We start from the raw sequence: 20,800 nt of genomic DNA on the forward strand, positions 1-20,800 counted from the left end.
GGAGGGGCCGGAAAACCCTCCATTCTCTGAGAGGAAATCTTTGTTTAAGGGTTGGATGGCCGACACTGGCCAGAGTTTCAAGAAGATGTGAAAACTTCCTGCAGCCACTGGAGCCTCGTGGAACGGTCTGGGAGACTCGCGGGTCCGCAACACAGTGGCGGGAACCTCAGCCCGGCGATCCTAGAATCTCCCAGGTCAGAAGAGCTGTAGTGAAACAGGTAGGAACTGGACCAGGGGCATGTTCAGTTTTCTGCTGCTCATAAGGACCCGCTTTCACAATTCTGGTGAAGGGTAATACCCTTGAAGATAAGTTTGAGAACATATGAAATGGGACATATGCTGATTTTACCATTTATCTGTGGTTTCCAGAATATTCTCATGAATGTATCTCTTAGACTAATTGAGTTTATGTTTTGACCATTGCAAGCGCTATTCTTTATGCTGTTGCAAAAACTAAAACTGTTGGCATTTTCTAACGCCCTTGGTCTACCCCATTCGTATTCAAGAGAGTGGAATTTGACATGGAGACTTTAAGGTCCCGGAGAGCTTGTTAACTACCAGCCCTGTAAGAAGTAACTGCAGATTTTGACCAGTTTGTGGATTTTTTTTTTTTTTTTTTTTTGGCTAAGCTACACAGTTATGTTTGTAAGTTTTAACAATTCTTAAATAAAGGTTTTACTCATCATTCATTTTGTATTTGAGATGCGTACACTCTGATGTAAATATAACAAATGTGTGTTCTTATGCTGAGATTTTAAAGGACACCTCAGGAGTCCAGAAAAATACAGTATGCATGTTGAGAGTGAGGATAACAGGCCACACTGTTTACATTAGAAAACAGTATGTAGTAGGACAAAGTTAGAAAGCATCTTTTCTGATGCAAGAAACACACTCTGACAATGGACAAATGGGCAAACCGTTGCTTTGTAATTTCAGGGTTGTTGACATACGGTGAACTTCTCTCAGGAAGAAGAGGAAATGCCTGGACCTCACTCATAGGGTTTTGTACTGAGATTGAATATTGCAGAATTGCAGCAGTCCTGTTTCTGTGAGTAACAATAGTCTCTTGCACTTTTCCTTGCTCCTCAGGTTTCCTGGGGAAATTACTCTGCATGTGTGTGAGCTGTGTGTGAATGAGCCTCACATCTCACAGAAGAAAATGAAAGCCTCAGAGAAAAAGACAAAGTTTTCATGAAATTTCATCTGTACTTCATGTTTGTTAATTTGGGATGTGTAAGGCTTCCTTCGTTTTTGTTCCATGATGAAACCAGATACTCAGTAGTTTATATTATCACTCCAGTAATACAGATTCATTTTTTTCCCTTGAGTTTTGATTGAGCTATGATTAGAAGTAGGATTCAAGTTATGGAAACTCAAAATGCTCCCTGAATATTTTCAGCATGCTGACCCTATGTAACAGTTGGGGGATCATTTGTAGAACCCTCTGTTCCCTTTTCTGTATTTCTCCTGAGCATAGTACTGTGTTAGAAATCCTGGTACTACAACAATATGAACTAACCAGTACCCCGGAGCTCTTGTCTCTAGCTGCATATGTATCAAAAGATGGCCTAGTCGGCCATCACTGCAAAGAGAGGCCCATTGGACTTGCAAACTTTATATGCCCCAGTACAGGGGAACCCCAGGGCCAAAAAGGGGGAGTGGGTGGGTAGGGGATTGGGGGGAGGTGGGTATGGGGGACTTTTGGGATAGCATTGGAAATGTAAACGAAGAAAATACCTAATAAAAAATAAATTAAAAAAAAAAGGATACTAGAACAATAAAAAAAAAAAAGAAATCCTGGTACTTACTGAAGAATCTCTCATATGCAGGGCTTGCACTTTTCAGCTACACCTGCTTATCGTCGAGCAGGACAACGTGCCCAGGAAGGTGGAGAAAGAGGCAACAGTAGCAAAGGATCCAGGTATGTTGGAGGATTGACAAAGGGGTGGGAAGGAGTTTAAGTGACAGTGGAAATGGGACATGAAGTCAGTTTTGCCACATTCTATTGTAGAAATTATTCTGGAGAATTCCACTGAGAATAATGTTCTCAGGATTATCCTTTGTAAACTTTAGAAGATTCTCTATGTAAGAATAAATACTAGGAACAATTACAATTTGATTGGATTTTGATTGTGAATGATGCTATCCCTCTTCCATTCATATTGCTAATCATGTATTTATACCAATATTAAATGACTTTCCTTTCTATAATTTTAATGTAGTTCTTTACTAGGATACTTGATGCTTTTAAGTTTCTGCTTCAAAATTTGGGGGCTTATTGCATTTTCCTTGGTTCTAAGTCTTTTCAAGTTATTTTCTTCAATCCATAAAATAATGCCAGTGTAAATTTGACAAGCATTGCTTAGTATCTCTCTGAAGTATTAAACTCCATCTTCACTGTCTTCCCATTACTCTCTCCTGTTGTTAGTCTTCATGACAGTACTCAACAGTTTGCATCGCTATAATTTTAATGTATTTTGAAATCTCCTCTAGGTTTGATCCTTCTCAAAATTTTTTAAGTCTATGGTTTCTCTTAAGTTTGTGAATTTTAGGTTTTTTTTCTAATTCTACAAAAATAAATGTAAGATCTTGGTATAGATTTAGCATATTTATAATATATAGACTTCCTCTACATTGTCTTTCTATATTTGAATTAGAATATTCTAGCACTGTGTCTTTTAATGTATTCTGTTTTCCATCTGCTGATGGTGTCTGTGTTTCAGATTCAGAGAGAATTTTAAAAACATTGGTATTTGTTATTTTTTTAATTCTGGTATTTCTAGGACACGGCCACACTAACAAGTATCTTTTGAAGTTAGAGAATTCTGCCAGGGTGTCTCCTACTATTATGTGACTAATATTTGTGGATACCTGCTAGACAATTGGTTTTCTGTCTGATTTCATTGTGCCTCGAGGACTGGTGGATGCTGAAGCTTCCCTGCATTGCTGTCTATTTTCTCCTTACAGTTCTACATTGATTGCTTCTTGTATTTGGGTGCTTTTGTGAAATGCATTCATATTGAATGCAATCCTGTTTGTCAGTTTGTGTTCTTTTGTCATGATATGTAGTTCTGTTCATGAGCAAGTCCCTATGTCCCCATATGAATGTGTTTTTACTTTCTCTTACTATACAAGGTTCATTTTACAGATCATACATGAAGGTCTGTGATTCATTGTATACTGGGAGAGAATTTGACCCAGGTTCATATTTCTGTGTGGATAAATAGTTTTCTCAACATCATTAGTTGAAACAGCTACCTCTTATGCAGCACATATATGTTGTTTTGGTGATTCATATGGTCATTGCTATTGGTCTGGCTCTGTTTCATTGGGCTGTGTGTCTACTCATCTGCCACTCCCATAATATTGTTGGTCATGTGGCTGTGCAGTATCATCTGGAACCAATGCTTTTGGACAACTTAAGCTCTGCTCTGTACTCTCAGGGTCTCTGTGCTTCCATGGAAATTTGTAAGAGTCTCTGTAGTGTATCTGTGAGATATATGATGGGGAGTTTGATTGTCATGGAGTTGGAGTTAATCATATCAATCTCTTTCATTAGTATTGTAATTTTCATAGTACTATGTCCTGTTCCATGAGCATGGAAATACTTTCCATCTTCAAGTATTTATTCAATTCCTTCAAAAAATTAAAGAGTTCGTTGTAGAGGACTTTATTTTGCTTGTTTGTTTTGGGATTCTTTTTCCCCATTAGAGAAATGTATTTTTGAACCAGGAGTAGTGGTGTATACCTTTAATTCCAGCACTCAGGAGTCAGAGGCAGGTGGGTTTCTGTGAGTTTGATGCCAGCCTGAGAGTTCTGAGAGTGTCAAGCTGTTACACAGACAAATCCTGTTTGGGGGCAGGGATAGGGGTTAAGGGTAGGGGGTCCTCTTTAGTATTAATTATGTAAATAGCAGTAATAACAGTACAAGGGTTTTATAATTGAATGATTGTATAAATGATTAACATTTTGCCTCCAAATACGTATTGGTATTTCCTATGTTTACATTTCTACAGATTTTATAATAATTAATTTTTATATTTAATCATTGCATATTGAGTGTACTGTGATCAAAGTTGCTCCTCACCATTATCTCTCCTTTTATCACCTTCCCGACCATTCCTAGTTATCCATACTTACGTCCCAATTATTGCCCCTTTGATTTCATGTGTCTTTTGTGCCAATCTTGGAAGAGTAGGCAGGGTGTCATTTGTGTGCATAATTCTAACTGCTGTGTATTATGACAGCATAGTTTCCCATACATCACCTCCCTATCCTCTATCTCTTACAGTCTTTTCCCGCTTCTTCTGTAGTATTCCCTGAGGTTTGGATTTTTGTAATATAGACTTCCTATCACAGGCTGTACAGTCAGTGACCTCTGAAATAACTGTTTCATGTTGTAAGTAAAGTTTCTCTGTCCTGGGCTAAAAGCAGCACCAGGCTATGAGTACAAACAGAATGAGCTAAAGGCCAGTGTGAGTATTTGTACATGTAACAAAATGTCAAGAATGGATTCTTTCCTGGGACCTGCCTCCTCCCAGCCCTAGGCTGGGAGGCTTTCCAGTGATATCCGTCTGTTTCCTAATGTGGATCCCGCCACAAATCCAACCAGAAAGTCTTTATCAACTACAAAATAGTCTTGGCACTGTTACACTGGTGTCCAGCAGGTAGGGATTTTAGCATCCAGAGTTCACTTCAGGATATGGACCCTTTTATTACAGCAACCTGCACAACACAATTTGGGAATATGAATGATACCACCAGGAAGTCCAAGATATTTGTAGACATTGTGAGTGGTCTGCTGACTTCTTAGCATCTTCTTGTAGGTATGTAAAATTCCAGGTGGTGTTGTATGTGGATTATATAAGTTATTAAGAGGACTGTCAGATCTGAGCTTTTTCATGGGACAATACAAAGTTTTTGAATTGCAGAATTCTTTTTCCTCCGCGAAGGGGTAACTTGCTTTTTGACTTCCTATATCAACCCCTGTCAGTTTTTCTCTTTCTTCTTCTGGATAACTGTTGATACACTGTTGACTTGGTGGGGGAGAAATGGACACCCTTGTCTCTTTTCCGATTAGAGAGGAATGATTCCAGTTTTCCTCAATGAATATAATGTTGGATGTACGCTTGTGAATTCTAGTGTTTATGATGTTGAGGTATGTGTGTTTAGAGCTTTTATAATGGGTAAATGTGGCATTTTGCCACAGGCCTTTTATGGCTCTATTGAAATCATCATGTTCCTTCTCTCACTGAGTGTAACTATTTGCTGTTTTACACTGATTATAGATGTTTCTGAAACACTTGTACTACTGGCATGTAGTCAACCTAAGCAGTTCAGAGAGGGTCTCTGTATCGATTTCTACCCTGACTATTGCTCTTTGCATGTATTTGCTTGTCTTTATCTGCTTTGGGTATCAAGGTCTAAAGCAGCTTTGTATGATATGTTATTCCTTTAGAGAATGCAGTGTTGAATCTGTCTAGTCCTGGGGTAGTTTTAGAAGAAATTATTAGTGCTTAAGTCCCAGTATTTGTATAAGATCTGCTCTAGTTTTATAACAGAAAATTGTTTTTAGGAACTATCCTTTCCTTCTACATTTCCAGTTTATTTGGAATGACTTTCATCAGCACTTCATAAAATAATACAGGGTGTCCATTGTCATGCCCTCTTTCAGCTCTAATTCCATTGCTTAGGGATTTACTCTCTTAGTTGGGATTAGGTAAAGCATACTTTGTCAGAATTTTTTATTTCTTGACAGAAACAAATCTGTTACATTGACTCCTGGTATTGTTCAGTGTATCTCTACTACATTAATTTCTACAAAGCATTTCTAATATCTTTCTATATATTATTAGGAATTGACTTATTGCCATGTTTTTAAGCCCTCAGGTACATAATTATATACATATGTCCTTTAAAACCAGAGCTTCTTGCTGCCAAGCTTTTCAAGGTGTCTTTGTTACCGCACTTCGGTGTGAATAGTTTTCATGACCTTACACTCACCCTAACATGATATTTCTTCAAGTTGTCCTCAGTGCTCCATGAATTCTGTCTCACTGTTCATTGATTTAGGTCTTCTCAGAAGTTAATTAATGAACAGTAAATGAGGGACTGGAGAGGCAGCTCAGCACTTGAGAGTACTTGTTCTCAAAGAGAATCTTGGTTCAGTACTCAGCATGGATGAGATAACAGTACAGGTAAGAACATAGAAGTATCTCTACTAGTATTAGAGCAATTGTGGAGCCTGGATATGTGACAGGACAGTTGACACCTCATACCAACATTGGAAAAGTTAGGAATGATTCTTGTGTATGATAAATAATGTTGTTTGTATTCATGGAGCTCAGAGCTGGAGACTATCCTGTGCCCATTGTAATGTGGCAATAGGTTTATCATATTGATGATGTAGTTAGGTACATAGTAGTAACTGTTATGAGGATCTACTGAAGTTGTGGACAAATTTATAATTCAGGAAGATCACCCAGCATCCCATCAACAAGACTGCTACTGAAGGAAAGTAAATTGCATCAAGTGCCACAGTGTTCTGGTAACCACAGGCCCACAAATCTCAAAACTCTTTGCTGATAAGTAGATGTGATGTAGAATGGACATGGGTCCATTCTTAAGTACTTCATTTGTATTAGTACAATAAGTTGGGTTGAGGGCTCAGTGTTGTGTTCTAAATTAACACCCAGCAGGCTTTTTTCAATTGAGCTTCAAAGGTCCTGAAGGTTGTGCATATTCTCTGAGGAGAATTTGCTGCATGTGCTGTATTCGCTGGGAGCTTTTGAGTTGGCTGCATTTCACCTTCATCTTTACACTGATGTCAGATTCCATGTTGCTGCTCTGAATTTCACTAACCTCATGTGACCACCTGGAGAGCAGTCACATCCTATGTGTATTAGGATTCTCTAGAGGAAAAGAACGGATAGAGTGAATCTGTATATAGATACAGAAAGGGATTTTATTAGTGTGGGTTACAGGCTGTGGTCTAGCTTGTCCAGCCAATAGAAAGGCCAAGTATCCAGTAACTGTTCAGTTCATAAGTCTGTGTCTCAGCTGGTCCTCAGAATACACTGAAATCTTTGAGAAGTAGGTGCTAATGGACTTGGCAATGAGAGCAAAGGCAAGCAGGGAAACAGAACAAGATTCCTTTTCCATGTCACTGATACAGGCTGCTAGCAGAAGGCGTGGCCTGCCGCAGACCTTCTTTCTCCTATGCCTGCGTAAAAACAGGTCTCTAGAGCAAATGGGCAAAGAGTCAGATGGGACAGACAGAATCAAGCACACAAGAGAGGTGTCGAATCTGAATGTAATCTCTTGGTAAAACATGAGACTATTATATTACAGCGAATATCATAAATTGTAAAACATAACAGATACGGTACATTGAAGTTTCCCAGGTGCAAGAGGAGTGACTATAAAAAGAATTTGCAGGAACCAGATAAATGTTTAGGTTATAAATAAGTATCCCTCTAGATGTAAGAGGAGTGACTTTAAAAGGACTATGTTTACTTAGAGATAAGNGCCTGCTTCAGCCCTGGCCTGGCAAGAATTTTACACTTTGTTAATTGCTCCATGGGGTTTAAATCTTTACAGGCTTCAAGAGTAATGTAGTGTCACTGACCCCGAAATTCTCTAGGCCTTGTTAAATTTTATCTAGTTTGGAGAATTCCCATTATCAGGATAGTATATCAACTTGCTCTGGTGTGGAATGTAGTTTGTAGTAAATATTTCTATCTCAGTGAGACTTTTAGTCTCTTTTTGCAGACAATTGAGCTAATGGCTAGTGTTTTATTGTTTTATGGTAGAGCTAAATTAGTTACTGATAGGTTAAGCTCCTTGCTGTTATCTGGGATCTTAGAACACTGGGAAAGGCTTTAACTATGCTAGAATTCAATCTTAAAAGGCATTTACTATAAGGTAATGCTTAATAGAGTGCACGTGAATCTATGCATTAAACTAATGCGGTGGGAATATGATAATTGTGGGTTCAGGATAGAATGCCAAACCTCTGGGAGAAGAATTACCATGGAACTCTGATCCTCAAGAACAGCTTCCAGGCTTTACGCCTGCCAAACTGATCCAAGCTGGAGGGTCAGACTTTCATCAGACCTCCAGGAAAAAGTTCTAGGAATTCATTTCTCATGAGCAGCTTTTTTGGCATTACTGCCTCAAGCTGGCTCCACCGGAGTACCTTGGCAGTGGCCAAGATTAAAGGTTCATCTTCCCACCTCAGAAGATCCATAGTAAAAGTGGTTCTTCCTATTGGGTGGTGGTGGCATGCACCTTTAATCCCTGCAGTTGGGGTGAAGGAAGGTAGGTGAATCTCTGTGAGTTCGAGGCCAGAGCTACTTCCAGTACAGCCAGGGATATACAAAGAAAGAAAAGGTGGGTCTTCCTACATCAAATGATTTAGTTAAGGAAAAAAAAAAATCTCTCTCATGTGTACCCAGCCATTTGAGTTTTAGTTGATTCAAGATGTAGTCAAGTTGACAACCAAGAATAGCCATCTCACCCCATTTCTATTTCTGTTCATCTGATTCTTCCCCTTTTATTGTTTAGAAACAATGAGTGCTTCTTTGTCTCCTCCAGATTTTGCTAGGTGGGATTAATAGAAGTCTTGAACTATGTCTGTTTCCCTTTTCAGATTGAGAAATAATTACCTATTGCCGCATATTATAGATATCAGAACTACAATCTGGTTTTGTCTTGTTATTGTTTAGATTTTTGTTGTTAATAATATTAATATATTAAGTTGATGTAAGTTGTCTTTACTGTAGCTCACTGAGTATCCTTTGAATTCTTCAAGTAACTCATACATATCCATGGTTGATGTCTAGAGATTTAGTTTACTTGTATCATTTACTTTGATTTCTTTGAACACTTTCTAGACTCTTGTTTACATTTAAAAACTTTGCACATGTCTGTAATTTCAATGTTATGGAAAACAGTAAAACGATTCTGATTCTTCGGAATCAGGGAGTAAGCATAGAATGCCTTTGTTCCATTTTTAATCTTAGAGAGGCTGTCACTCCAATGTCATTCCTTAGAAGGATACACCTTACCTATGCACCCTCCTTCTCTTTTCCCTGGCAGCCATGAGATGGGTTCTGCCATGCCCGCCACTTTAATGAGTCTACTTTGACATTGCCTAGAGCAATGTAGAACACAGACATCCCACTTAAACCACATACTGACTTTTTACGTGGCTTCAGAACGGTTACAGATGACAGATATTCTTACACAGAGGTCCAAATATAAGTAATACAGCAGCATGTCTATCTTGAGAAGAGAATTAAGTTAGAAAGGTACACTTTACCTCAGTGAACAATGTATGGTCTGCTTAAGTGATGCTGAGGTTGACTGTAACTATATCTGATGACAAGAATGCCATATTGCAAACAAACATGATGTTTGCCAGATAGACCGAGCCACTGCATGATATATCTGTTCTCTACAATAGCATGATACATATGGTGAATAATATGATCAAAGAGGCAAATATTGTATTCCAGGTATTTTCTACTGTATAGAAAAGCTGACAACCATATGCAATGATGGGAAATTTTAGAACCCCTCAAACCTTTTCTCGGGAAATGACCTATCTGGGATTGGGATTGTTTTCATATTGGACATGATTTTCTATATTTATGCTGAGAACACACCATTGTCCCCCTACCCCATGTCATTATGGAAGCAGTGCTTTTCCTGAGCTGTGATCTTGTGATACTGTCAGTAAACATTGCACTCTTGCCTTACAATGCCGTATAAGGAAGACAGTGCTGAGTTGTTCATTTGTGATGCTTTCCCATCTCAAGGCCCTCTTGTGATTTCCTGGCCCTTCCTCCTATACACCTCATTCCTGAAGGGCAACTATATGTTAGCTTCCTTTCCCAACCCAACTACTGTCATTCCATTACCAATTTTGTCTTTATTCCCCACATCCATCCAGAGCTCTTGTTCCACTCTCGAGCTGCTCTGTCTAGAGCAGTGTTTCTCAGCCTTCCTTATGCCACAGCATACAGTTCTTCATTTTTCAGTGAACTCCAACCATAAAATTATTTTGTTGCTACTTCATAACTGTAATTTTGCTACTGTTATGAATAGTAATGTAAATATCTGATCTTCAGTATGTCCCATAGGTGACTCCCCAAAGGGGTCTAAACACATAGGTTGAGGACCACTCACCTTGTCCTAGACTCAAACTCTCACCCATGTATATGAAAATGGGCTTAGTAAATGGGAGAAAACCTGCAGGCATTTTCTTTCCTTGTAGAAGTACAATTCATATAATTTATATTTCTATTGATTTTAATGCAAAGGATCGTAATTATAATTTATTTTGTAGCAAAATAAAATTTCACCATTTAAGTTCATTCCATTTCTTTTCTGTTGTTGGGCATCTAGGATGAGTTCATTTCTTATCTTCTTTGAATAGTGTGGCAATAAAACCGTATGTCTGTTTTGGTAGAACTTAGGGGGCTATGTATTTTTGCTGTGGTGGGTAATATGGTGGTTAAGATTGTGGGTTGTGGAAACTCCAAAATGATTACTGTGGTTTTTACTGGTTCATAGTCCCTTTGAAGAATGAATAAGTGTCCCACTTTTCTATTTCATCAATGGCATTTGTTGTGTTTTTTTCCTTTTTCTGTATTTTTTGTTTGTTTTATTTTGTTTTGTTTTTGAGGCAGAGTCATACAGTGTAGTTCTGTCTGGCTTGGAACTCACTGTTTATATCAGGCTGGTACTGAGCCAACTGCTATTTCCTCTGGAGTAGTAGGAGGAAATGAGACCCGCTATACCTTCTCCACTTTAGCCATTCTGAATAGGGTAAAAAGGAGTATCAGCTGGTTTTGAATTTGTAATTACTTCATGGCTAAGGATGATCAACATTTTTCTTTTTTAATGACTAGCAGCCTAGTGGTGGTGGTGCATGCCTTTAATCACAGTACTTTGGAGTCAGGCAGATCTCTGAGTTCGAGGCCAGCCTGGTCCACAAAGTAAGGCTGTCATGAGAGATAGCTAAACTGTTAAGAACAGTTTTCTGAGCCAAGCACATGCCTGAAGGTGGATAGCCAATAGAAAATGAACTCAATGGCATCCTTTTGTCAAAATGTCGTATTAGTGTGTTTCCTTTCTTTTATGTTATCTTACTATCTATATCTGTCTATCTTCTGTCTTGTTACCCTACTGGTCCTTTGTTTTGTGTATTATAGCTTAAAGGTTAGTGTTTTTATGAGATTCTGTTTCTTGTGCCTTCTCTTGTCCTCTTTTTTTTGTTTGTTTGTTTTATCTAATTCGGAGGCGTTAGCTTTTGTTTTATCTTATTAGATTATATTTTTATTATTATCTCTTGGAAGCCTCTTTGTTTTCTAATGAGAGACAGAAAGTGGTGGATCTGGATAGGAGGGAGAGTGGGGAGGAACTGGGTGGAGTAGAAGGAGTGGAAACTGTAATCAGAATATATTATGGGTGTGCTGGTTTGAATAGGAATGGCCCCTATAGGCTCATGTGTTTGAATGCTTGGCTCATAGGGAGTGGCATTATTAGGAGGTATGGCCTAGTTAGAGGAAGTATGTCACTATGGAGTGAGCTTTGAGGTCTCAGATGCTAAAGCTATACCCAATATGTCACACAGCCTCCTACAGCCTGTGGATCAAGATGTAGAACTCTCCAGCACCATGGCAGCCTGCAAACTGTCATGCTTCTCTGTGATGATAATGGACTAAACCTGTGAAACTAGAAGCTAGCCTCAAATAAATGTTTACCTTCATAAGAGTTACTTATGGTCATGGTGTCTCCTCCCAGCAATAGAGACCCTGACTAACTAAGACAATGGTAGGGGGAAGAAAAGTATTTCAACAAAAGACAAAAAACACGACAAAAAATTGGTATGATCCCCATAAGCTCATGTTTGAATGCCTGGCCCATGCAGAGTGGCACTTTTAGGAGGTGTAGTCTTATGGAATAAGTGTGGCCTTGGAGGAAATGCGTCACTGTGTCACAAAATAAAACAAAAGAAGCACTTGTCCCGGGCGTGGTGGCGCACGCCTTTAATCCCAGCACTCGGGACACAGAGGCAGGCGGATTTCTGAGTTCGAGGCCAGCCTGGTCTACAAAGTGAGTTCCAGGACAGCCAGGGCTATACAGAGAAACCGTGTATTGAAAAACCAAAAAAAAAAAAAAAAAAAAGAAACACTTGTTGCTCTTACAAAGGACCTGGATTTGTTTCCCAAAATCTATGTGGTAGCTCATAACTGTCTATAATTCTAGTTCCAGTGCATCCAATATACTCTGATCTTTGTGGGCATCAACACTTGCATAGTACACATACATCTAGGGCAAACATTCATATACATAAAATATAAATACTGTAAAGGTGAATACATACACACATTGACTTTTTTGTGCTTTTTCTGTTTATGATTGCTCTTTTAAACAAATATTTGTTGACTTTATTTTAAAGTTATAAAGATATAGGTGGTTATTCTGTAGCTCTCCTCTATTCATCTGTTTCTCATGTGAAATATCTTATTTCTTATATTCTCGTGGATATCTTTTTGACTGATCTGTGTATATTTGCCTTTAATTATTATCTGCAATGACTTGAGTAGAATGGCACATGTTAATTCATGAGTATTTTCAAATGCACTTCTCTGTCAATTTTAAAACATAATTTTGACTGCAATAATATGGTTGATAGTTACTTTCGGGTATTTGAATATATTTTTCTATTTTCTCCTTGCTTTATAATTATTCTGGTATTATCCTGATATTTGGGGGGTTTGTGGTTTGACATTGTTCTTTAAGAGAGATTCATATTAAGTTTTTGTTTTATATTTTTGATGCCTGATATTAAAGGCAAGAAGGGGTCCAGCCATTGTTCTTGAAACAGAAACTCAGAGCAGATCAACAGGAAGAAATGGCTGCTTCTCCATTAAGTACATCCCAGGTTTGTGTCATGTTGACCACTCCTCCTCCTCTTCCTCCTCCCTTCCTCCTCTTCTTCCTCCTCCCTTCCTCCTCCTCTTCCTCCTCCTCCTTCACTTTAATGAGAATTGTTATACATTAAAACTTTGGAAGCCTTTATTTCTGTTTCTGATAATGTCATCTGAAGTGTTTGTTTCCCATGAAGTGTTTGTTTCCCATGAATTCCTTTTTCTCCCAATTCTCAAGATTAACTTTTTAAATACATGTCTACTATGTATCACAGCCTTTTGTCTATTCAGCCCTCTCCAGCCAGACTCTTTGTGTGCAGGTAACTATTCACAATTAAAAATAAGACCTACATTTTCATTGTGGTCAAACAAATGTATTGTTCAGTTGCTACAGAGGATGGATTTGTGTACGTATAGGGGGGTACTTAGGCTTCCTTGAATTAGGTTTATGAAAGTATAAACACCTTGAATTCCTTGCTAGAATCCCTAATAATTTTTTGGAAAAGGATTAAAAAACATACTATTGGATTCTCAGTTGGATTATAATGCTAAATATTGAAACTCTCTAGAGAGAGTTGAAGATGGCAGCATTATGTGCCTTGACCATGCCATGAAACTGATGCTTCTGTGAGTAGCTGCAGATTGTAGTCTATTGGTTTCTTTCTTTGACAGTTGCTATCAGTGTCAAACAGTGATGATGCTGTGTCTTTGTTTGTTGGCACTTGGCATTTATTCGTCTCAGGAGAGTTCCTGCTCATATCACTCACTTGATATCAATATTCAGTGGTAACTTCCCAAACTAGAAAGATGAGTATTTTCTCTTTGTCTTTGGTCCATGATTTCAGACAGCAACCCATTGTGTAGACCCTCCTGGTGGTGAGTCTTTATATGACATCATGTGAAATGCATTAATAAGAATTTTCTTGAGTGTGTTGAGTGGGTGATGTACATAAGCCATCACATTTCACATAGAAATGAAGATTCTTCTTAATTACTTTGCTCTAATCTCTACCTTTGGAGGAGGAAGGATGTCCCATCACATCTTTTTTCTTTTGTTGAAGGACAGATTTACTTTTTTATTTGGGGTGGGTGGGTATTGTTTCAAAACAGGGTTTCACTGTGTACACCTGGCTATCCTAGAACTTATACAGTAGATCATGGTGGTCTCACAGAGATCTATCTACCTCTGCCTCCTAAGTGGTGTGAATAAAGGTATGCACCAACACTGTCTGGCCCAGATTTACATTTTTTTTTCTTTAAAAATGTTTTAATTTCCAGGCGGTGGTGGTGCACGGCTTTAATCCCAGCACTTGAGAGGCAGAGGCAGGTGGATTTCTGAGTTAGAGGCCAGCCTGGTCTACAAAGTGAGTTCCAGGAAAGCCAGGGCTATCCAGAGAAACCCTGTCTCAAAAAAAACCCCAAAAAAACAAACAAACAAACAAAATGTTTTAATTATTTTTCTACAGGACAGAATGTTTCAAATTCTAAGGAAACTGCTCTATAGCACATAAAGTTAAAATATGCAGTTAAATTTTATTTTTATTTTATATGTTCAGGTGGTTTTACCTATATGTAAGTCTATGTACTACTTGCATGCTTGTTGTCCTTAGATGCCAGATGAGGGCAATGCATCATGGGAAACTGGAGCTACAAGTGGATGTTAGATGCCATCTAGGTCATGTGAATGAAACCAAGGACATCTGGAAGAACAATACTTTGACTGCTAAGCTATATCTACAGCCCATCTAAAAATCATCTGAAAGAATAATTTTCTTGTCTCAGCTGTATCACAAAAATGTCCCTAAATTCATATGACACTTTCTGCCCATGGTAAAACTCTTAAATTTCCATTACAGGGTCTGTTGACATTTGGGGATGTGGCTTTGGACTTCTCCCAGGAGGAGTGGGAATGCTTGGACTCTGCTCAGAGGGCTCTGTACATTGATGTGATGTTGGAAAATTACATCAACTTGGTCTCTGTTGGTGAGAACATTTTTCTTGCAGAATTCCATTGTTTGTATTTACCTGGTTTATAATGTATAAATTCTCTGATACTGTCTAGAAACTACAGGGAATTAGAAAAGTTTTGTAACAAAAAAAAAACAAAACAAACAAAAACTGAACTTTTCAATGGAATTCCTTTTCATTTCCTTAAGTCATCGAAAAGTTCAACAATTGCTCTTAACTACTAACCCATCTCTCCATTTCTCTTACCATGTTGTCTTTTCTTTCTTCTTTTCCTCCTTTCTTCCTTCTTTCCTTCTTTCTTTTTCCTTCCTTCCTTCCTTCCTTCCTTCCTTCCTTCCTTCCTTCCTTCCTTCCTTCCTTTTGTTGCTTTGCTTTTTGTTTTTTCCAAGACACAGTTGAAGCCTTGGCTGTCTTGGAATTTACTTTGTAGACCAGATTGACCTTGAACTCCAAGATCCACTTGCCTCTGCTTCCTGGTGCTGGAATTAAAGGTGTCACCACGAACTGGCTGTTCCCACTCACCCAAGTTTTTATTTAAATGTATGGAGCACAGATATGCATTGCAATACACTTAGTAAGTTGAATATTTTCATTTTAGTATTGCATTAAACGATTCTTCAATGATTTCTGGGGAGAAAGGAGATTTACAAAGAGAAAAATATTTTAAATATAACCCTTCATATAGTTCGTTTTACAAAGTTATTTATTTTTTCATCATCTAATTCTCCCACCTTCTGCAAGTAGTGCAGTTTAGATAAGAATAAGAATTCTGTTATCAATCCCCTCAGTGTGATGGAGATCAAAATGGAGGTTCTGAACATCCATACAACAATGGTGAAAATTAAAAGGCCACTATTGAGAGCTGTCTTGTAAATAATTATCACTTGTCTTAGAGAACTGAAGCTGACTCAGCTATTGAATCTGTTACTCATGAGTCAATCCCTATTATTCTAATTGTGCTCATTTCCCAGAGAAGCATCACATGTGTGGTAAATATGAGAAGGTCTTGGATCAACACTCAGAGCATCAACATGTGAATATCCAAGAAAAGTCTTACAAATATAAAGAGCTTGGCAAAATGGTTCATGAATCCTCTTCATGTACACCTTATAACACAAGTAGTACTGCAGAAAACTGCAACAAGTACAGCTACCAGGATGCTTCCATTGAATCATCCCTAATCAGACATAATAGTATACACACTGGAGAAGAACTTTTCAAATATAAAGAGTGTGACAAATGTTTATGTTCCAACATTAGTCCAAATCAGAGTATCCACGCTATAAAGATGGAACACAAGTATACAGAAAGTGATAAGCTTTGTGGCTCTACACACAGACTTGTACAGCAAAGAACTCATAGTGGAGAGAAAGCACATAATTGTGGGAAATGCTTTAGGAGTTGCTCAAGCCTCAGTACACATCAGAGACTTCACACTGGAGAGAAACCATGGAAATGTAAAGAATGTGGTAAGTCCTTTAAGTGGTTGTCTCATCTTAAAGCCCATTGCAGAATCCATACTGGAGAAAAACCTTTCAAATGTAATGAATGTGATAAAGGCTTTTCACTGTTATCTAGACTTAAAAGCCATTATAGAACCCATACTGGAGAGAAGCCTTACAAATGTGAGGAATGTGGTAAGTGCTTTTCTCGGTTGTCAAGACTTAAAAACCACTATAGAATCCATACAGGAGAGAAACCTTACAAGTGTAAGGAATGTGGCAAATCTTTTACCCATTGCACAGGTCTTAGTACACATCAGAAAATTCATACTGGGGAGAAACCTCACAAATGCAAAAACTGTGGTAAATCCTTTCATCTGCTGTCAACTCTTAAAGAACATTTCAGAGTCCACACTAGAGAGAAACCTTACAAGTGCAAAGAATGTGGTAAGTTCTTTCATTGGTTGTCAGGCCTTAAAAGCCACTACAGAATCCACACTGGAGAGACACCTTACAAATGTAAGGAGTGTGACAAGTCATTTTCTCAGTTATCAAGACTTAAAAGCCATTATAGAACCCATACTGGAGAGAAATCTTGCAAATGTTTAGAATGTGACAAATACTTTACCCAATGCACAGCTCTTAAAAGACATCAGAAAATTCATACTGATGAAAAACCCTACAAATGTGAAGAGTGCAGCAAATGTTTTTATGTGTTGTCTCACCTAAAAAGCCATTGCAGAACCCATACTGGAGAGAAGCCTTACAAATGTGAGGAATGTGGTAAGTGCCTTTCTCAGTTGTCAAAACTTAAAAGCCATTATAGAATCCATACAGGAGAGAAACCTTATAAGTGTAAGGAATGCGACAAATCCTTTACCCACTGCACAGCTCTTAGTACACATCAGAAAATTCATACTGGAGAGAAACCCTACTCATGCAAAGACTGTGGTAAATCCTTTTATCTGTTATCAAGACTTAAAGAACATTACAGAGTCCACACTGGAGAGAAACCGTACAATTGTAAGGAATGTGGTAAGTTCTTTCATTGGTTGTCAAACCTTAAAAGACATTCCAGAATTCACACTGGAGAGAAACCTTACAAATGTGAGGAATGTGACAAATCCTTTACCCACTGCTCAAGTCTTAAAGCTCATCAGAAAATTCATGCTGGAGTAAAACCCTACAAATGTGAAGAATGTAGTAAGTCCTTTTATTGGTTGTCAAACCTTAAAACCCATTCCAGAATCCACACTGGAGAAAAACCTTACAAATGTGGTAAATGTGACAAATCCTTTACCCAGCGCTCTCTTCTTACAAAGCACAACAGGATCCATACTAGAGAAAAACATGAAAACAGGAAATATGTGAGAGCTTTTGATGAATGATTAAATCATAGAAAATGCCAAGAGTTTATACTAATTCATGAGGACAAAATGTAGTCAGAAATTCAAACCAGAAATAAACCAGAAGCATGTTCACTGTTGTGAAATCCTCATGTCTTATGCAGTAGAAATTCCATGCTAGAAAACCCATGATATGCATTGATTTTTTTTTTTTCAGTTTTTACATAGTGTTAAAATTGTAGATACATCTGAAAATTCATCCTGAAGGGAAACCCAAGAAACTCCTTTAATAATGAGTCCTCTTTTTTTTTTTTTTTTTTACCTTCAGTATAATCATTCAGGAGTCAAACTGTACAGACAGCATGAGTATGAGAATTGTTAAAGAGATAACTTGTGGATGTGATACATGTACATGCATAGCCTGGAAGTCCCAAAGAATGGGCAGGAAAATTGGTTTTCCTGTACTCAAGAAAATTGGAAAAGTATTTAGTCCAACTGAAAAACACAGTGATTCATATAGAAACACTAAGACACAGACATTAGACAAACAAGTGTATTGCAAAGAAGGAAACCAAATGAGTAAAGGAATTTGTTATGTATTTGAGTGGAGGAGGATATTTCTATTTGAATAAATATATAATTCATATTAACATTTGGGTAATGCTAGTATTGGAATTTGATGAAATGTAAACACAATAGGTTTTTTTTTATACTCAGATGCATCTATGCTGTCTTGCTTACAGATATTTTATGATAATGTATATCTATTGTTGCTGCTTCAGTGCTGATGAATCTGAGTCAGGAGTGGTGAAGTTAGGTAGCTAATGACTGCTAACCATCTGGTGACTCCAACTATCTAGACAGACTCATGATGGCAACTTTAGATTCTCCCTGGGTCAAGTCTTCATGCAGATGCTGCATAGACCAAGGCCTCTCTGCTTGATGACCTTTTGAAAACTATACTAGTTCATGGCAGTGTTACAGTCCCAGAGAGAATTCTGTCATTGTGTGCCTGTGGAAGACCACTTAAAAAAAACAAAAACAAAAACAAAAAAACACTCATCCCTGATTATTTTCTTCATTGGTTCACTATGTAAAAAAGCCATGGTAACCTGAGCAGAATCCTGTCTTGGAATCCCTTTGGTTTCAGGAGTTATTCTTCGCCTTTATTTCTTATGGTGGTTGAAGTGCCCTACTCTGTTGGAGTTCACTTTTCTTCGTGTGGGCAGGATTCTGAGATCATGGTACCTTACAGGCAATGTAGCTTGCTGCCTGTTGCTCCTAACAATCTACTCTCTGTTAATAACGTGTCATTAATATCACTTGGTCCATGAAAAATCAGTAGTCTAAGCAAGCTTCAATACTGTAACACAAATGGAGATGAGTTTTATTTTGTAGAAGGAGGAACACGTGTATGATGTAAGAGCAATAAGAAGGGAAAAGGGCTATCCAAGTCTTCAATAGGCAGACACAGGGGGATCTCAATAACATATTTTAGAAATATCTGAAAAAATGATAAGTCCGTAGAATTGCTGATCTCTATCTAGATATCCTCAATGAAATTTATGTAGGAAAAAATAGAGTTATCAAAGGAAAGTCAAATCTAATATTTGAGAATATATAGTTGTATTGAACAATGTGTACCATGGAACTCACACCTTGGCTTTCTTTGAAAATGGTCAATAGTAACTGTAGGTTTCCATATTTTAGTAAAGTAACATCCCTCTTATTGTTATCTATACTTTTTGTAAAACCACATATATTTTTAAATGTTCTACAACTCTATGTAAGGTGATTTTTAAAAAATGAATAAAACATCGGTGTTTAATGGTTTTATGTGGAAATTCCATGAGTATGTAGCCGCCTGCGGCCACGGGTTACTGGATTCCTGAAAGTAGAGATGGGGTTTTGGATAGGAAAGGCTTCGAGAGAAATAACAAGCCAAGACAAGGTTTTCTGATCAAGGCCAATGTTGATCTGAGCTTATAAAGGGGCGAACCCATCCCCCACCATGTCAGGATCGAGCTACATCAGGATAGTGTCTCAGGAGAACAGGTTCAGCCTCAGCAGGTAAGGTCGGACGACTCCACCCTAGGTGGGCTAGCCTACTGTAACAAGACAGGTCTGAGAAGCCTTCTCAAGGCTGGGGAAAGGGCACAGAGTAAATGTGATCTAGTCTCCAACCTGAACCTCTCACTTCATATTAACAATGAGAAAAGCAGGATAATTTCCAAGGCTTGAATCAAGCACTAGAATGCTTTCATTCAAAATCATCCCACAGTACTTAAACTTTATATGATATGCATAATCTTGTCAAAGTTTATATTTTGTGTTTGGGACATTATAATGAATGTAACAGAAATTACTTGGCAGTGAAATTGGAATTCTTATTCACTGTTATGGATGTTTTAATTACAAACCTCCAAGCAGTACTAGCTTGATCCTGACATACTCATTGAATTCCTCTCTGCATGTGGGTGTACAGGGGTGTGCCTTGACAATATTAGAGCGACTGTGTAATCCATCCATGAATAAATGGTGAAAATGTAAGAGCCCTGGTATTCATAGGAATTCATAGTAACACTTAGAGCAGATTCTTAAGTGAAGTGTAGATGCACAGGGTAGCACTCATCTCACCTTCCTGCAGAAACTACAATGTGGATTTCAGAGCACAGAGAGAGTAGTGTTCCTTACAGGTGATCACGAGTATTGGAGAGGGAATGAGGAGAAGATTGTTAATAGGTAAAGTTGTACAAGTTAATGGGATGAATACCTTCTAATATTCTCAGGATACCTAAATATAGACTACCCATTAGTAATGAATACAATTGAAGATTCATGTATTTTCTCAGCCTCTATGGCAGACTGGTGCTCTAATTTCTAAAAACACACTATTTCTTTTATAACAGTTTTGAGTTGTTCTTCAACCAATGTCAACAGTAATGCATAACAGTGTACTATGAAACTGTTGGTGCCGTACTAAGATTCATTAGGGTTTGACCTGGGGATCTTTCTTCCTTATCTGCCCATCCTCTCATATCCTATTTTTATATACAATATTTCAATACTATTCTCAGAGGGAAAACATAATCTGGTTATCATC

The 20,800-nt window shown here is 38.0% G+C and overlaps 2 protein-coding genes across 7 annotated transcripts in view; both read left to right on the forward strand.

The window, feature by feature from the left end:
* Positions 1–19,515, forward strand: LOC110283984 (zinc finger protein 99-like). Of its 6 annotated transcripts, XM_029471048.1 has the most exons (8): positions 1–218; positions 937–1,048; positions 1,830–1,921; positions 4,722–4,826; positions 6,073–6,197; positions 12,865–12,955; positions 14,798–14,924; positions 15,881–19,515. In XM_029471048.1, the coding sequence occupies exons 6-8, from the start codon at positions 12,926–12,928 to the stop codon at positions 17,737–17,739; spliced, it is 2,016 nt and encodes a 671-aa protein (XP_029326908.1). In that variant the 5' UTR covers positions 1–218; positions 937–1,048; positions 1,830–1,921; positions 4,722–4,826; positions 6,073–6,197; positions 12,865–12,925; the 3' UTR covers positions 17,740–19,515. The 6 variants fall into 6 exon arrangements, with proteins under 6 accessions (XP_029326908.1, XP_029326910.1, XP_029326909.1 ...); XM_029471050.1 differs by lacking the exon at positions 6,073–6,197; XM_029471049.1 differs by lacking the exon at positions 4,722–4,826.
* The window catches only part of LOC110312426 (zinc finger protein 93-like), a 23,247-nt gene continuing 17,299 nt past the window's right edge, over positions 14,853–20,800 (forward strand). The window contains 1 exon segment of the mRNA XM_029471046.1: positions 14,853–14,924. The gene's annotated coding sequence lies outside the window, so the exon portion shown is untranslated.

This window comes from Mus caroli, chromosome 17 (assembly GCF_900094665.2).
Source record: "Mus caroli chromosome 17, CAROLI_EIJ_v1.1, whole genome shotgun sequence".
Lineage (NCBI taxonomy): Eukaryota > Metazoa > Chordata > Mammalia > Rodentia > Muridae > Mus > Mus caroli.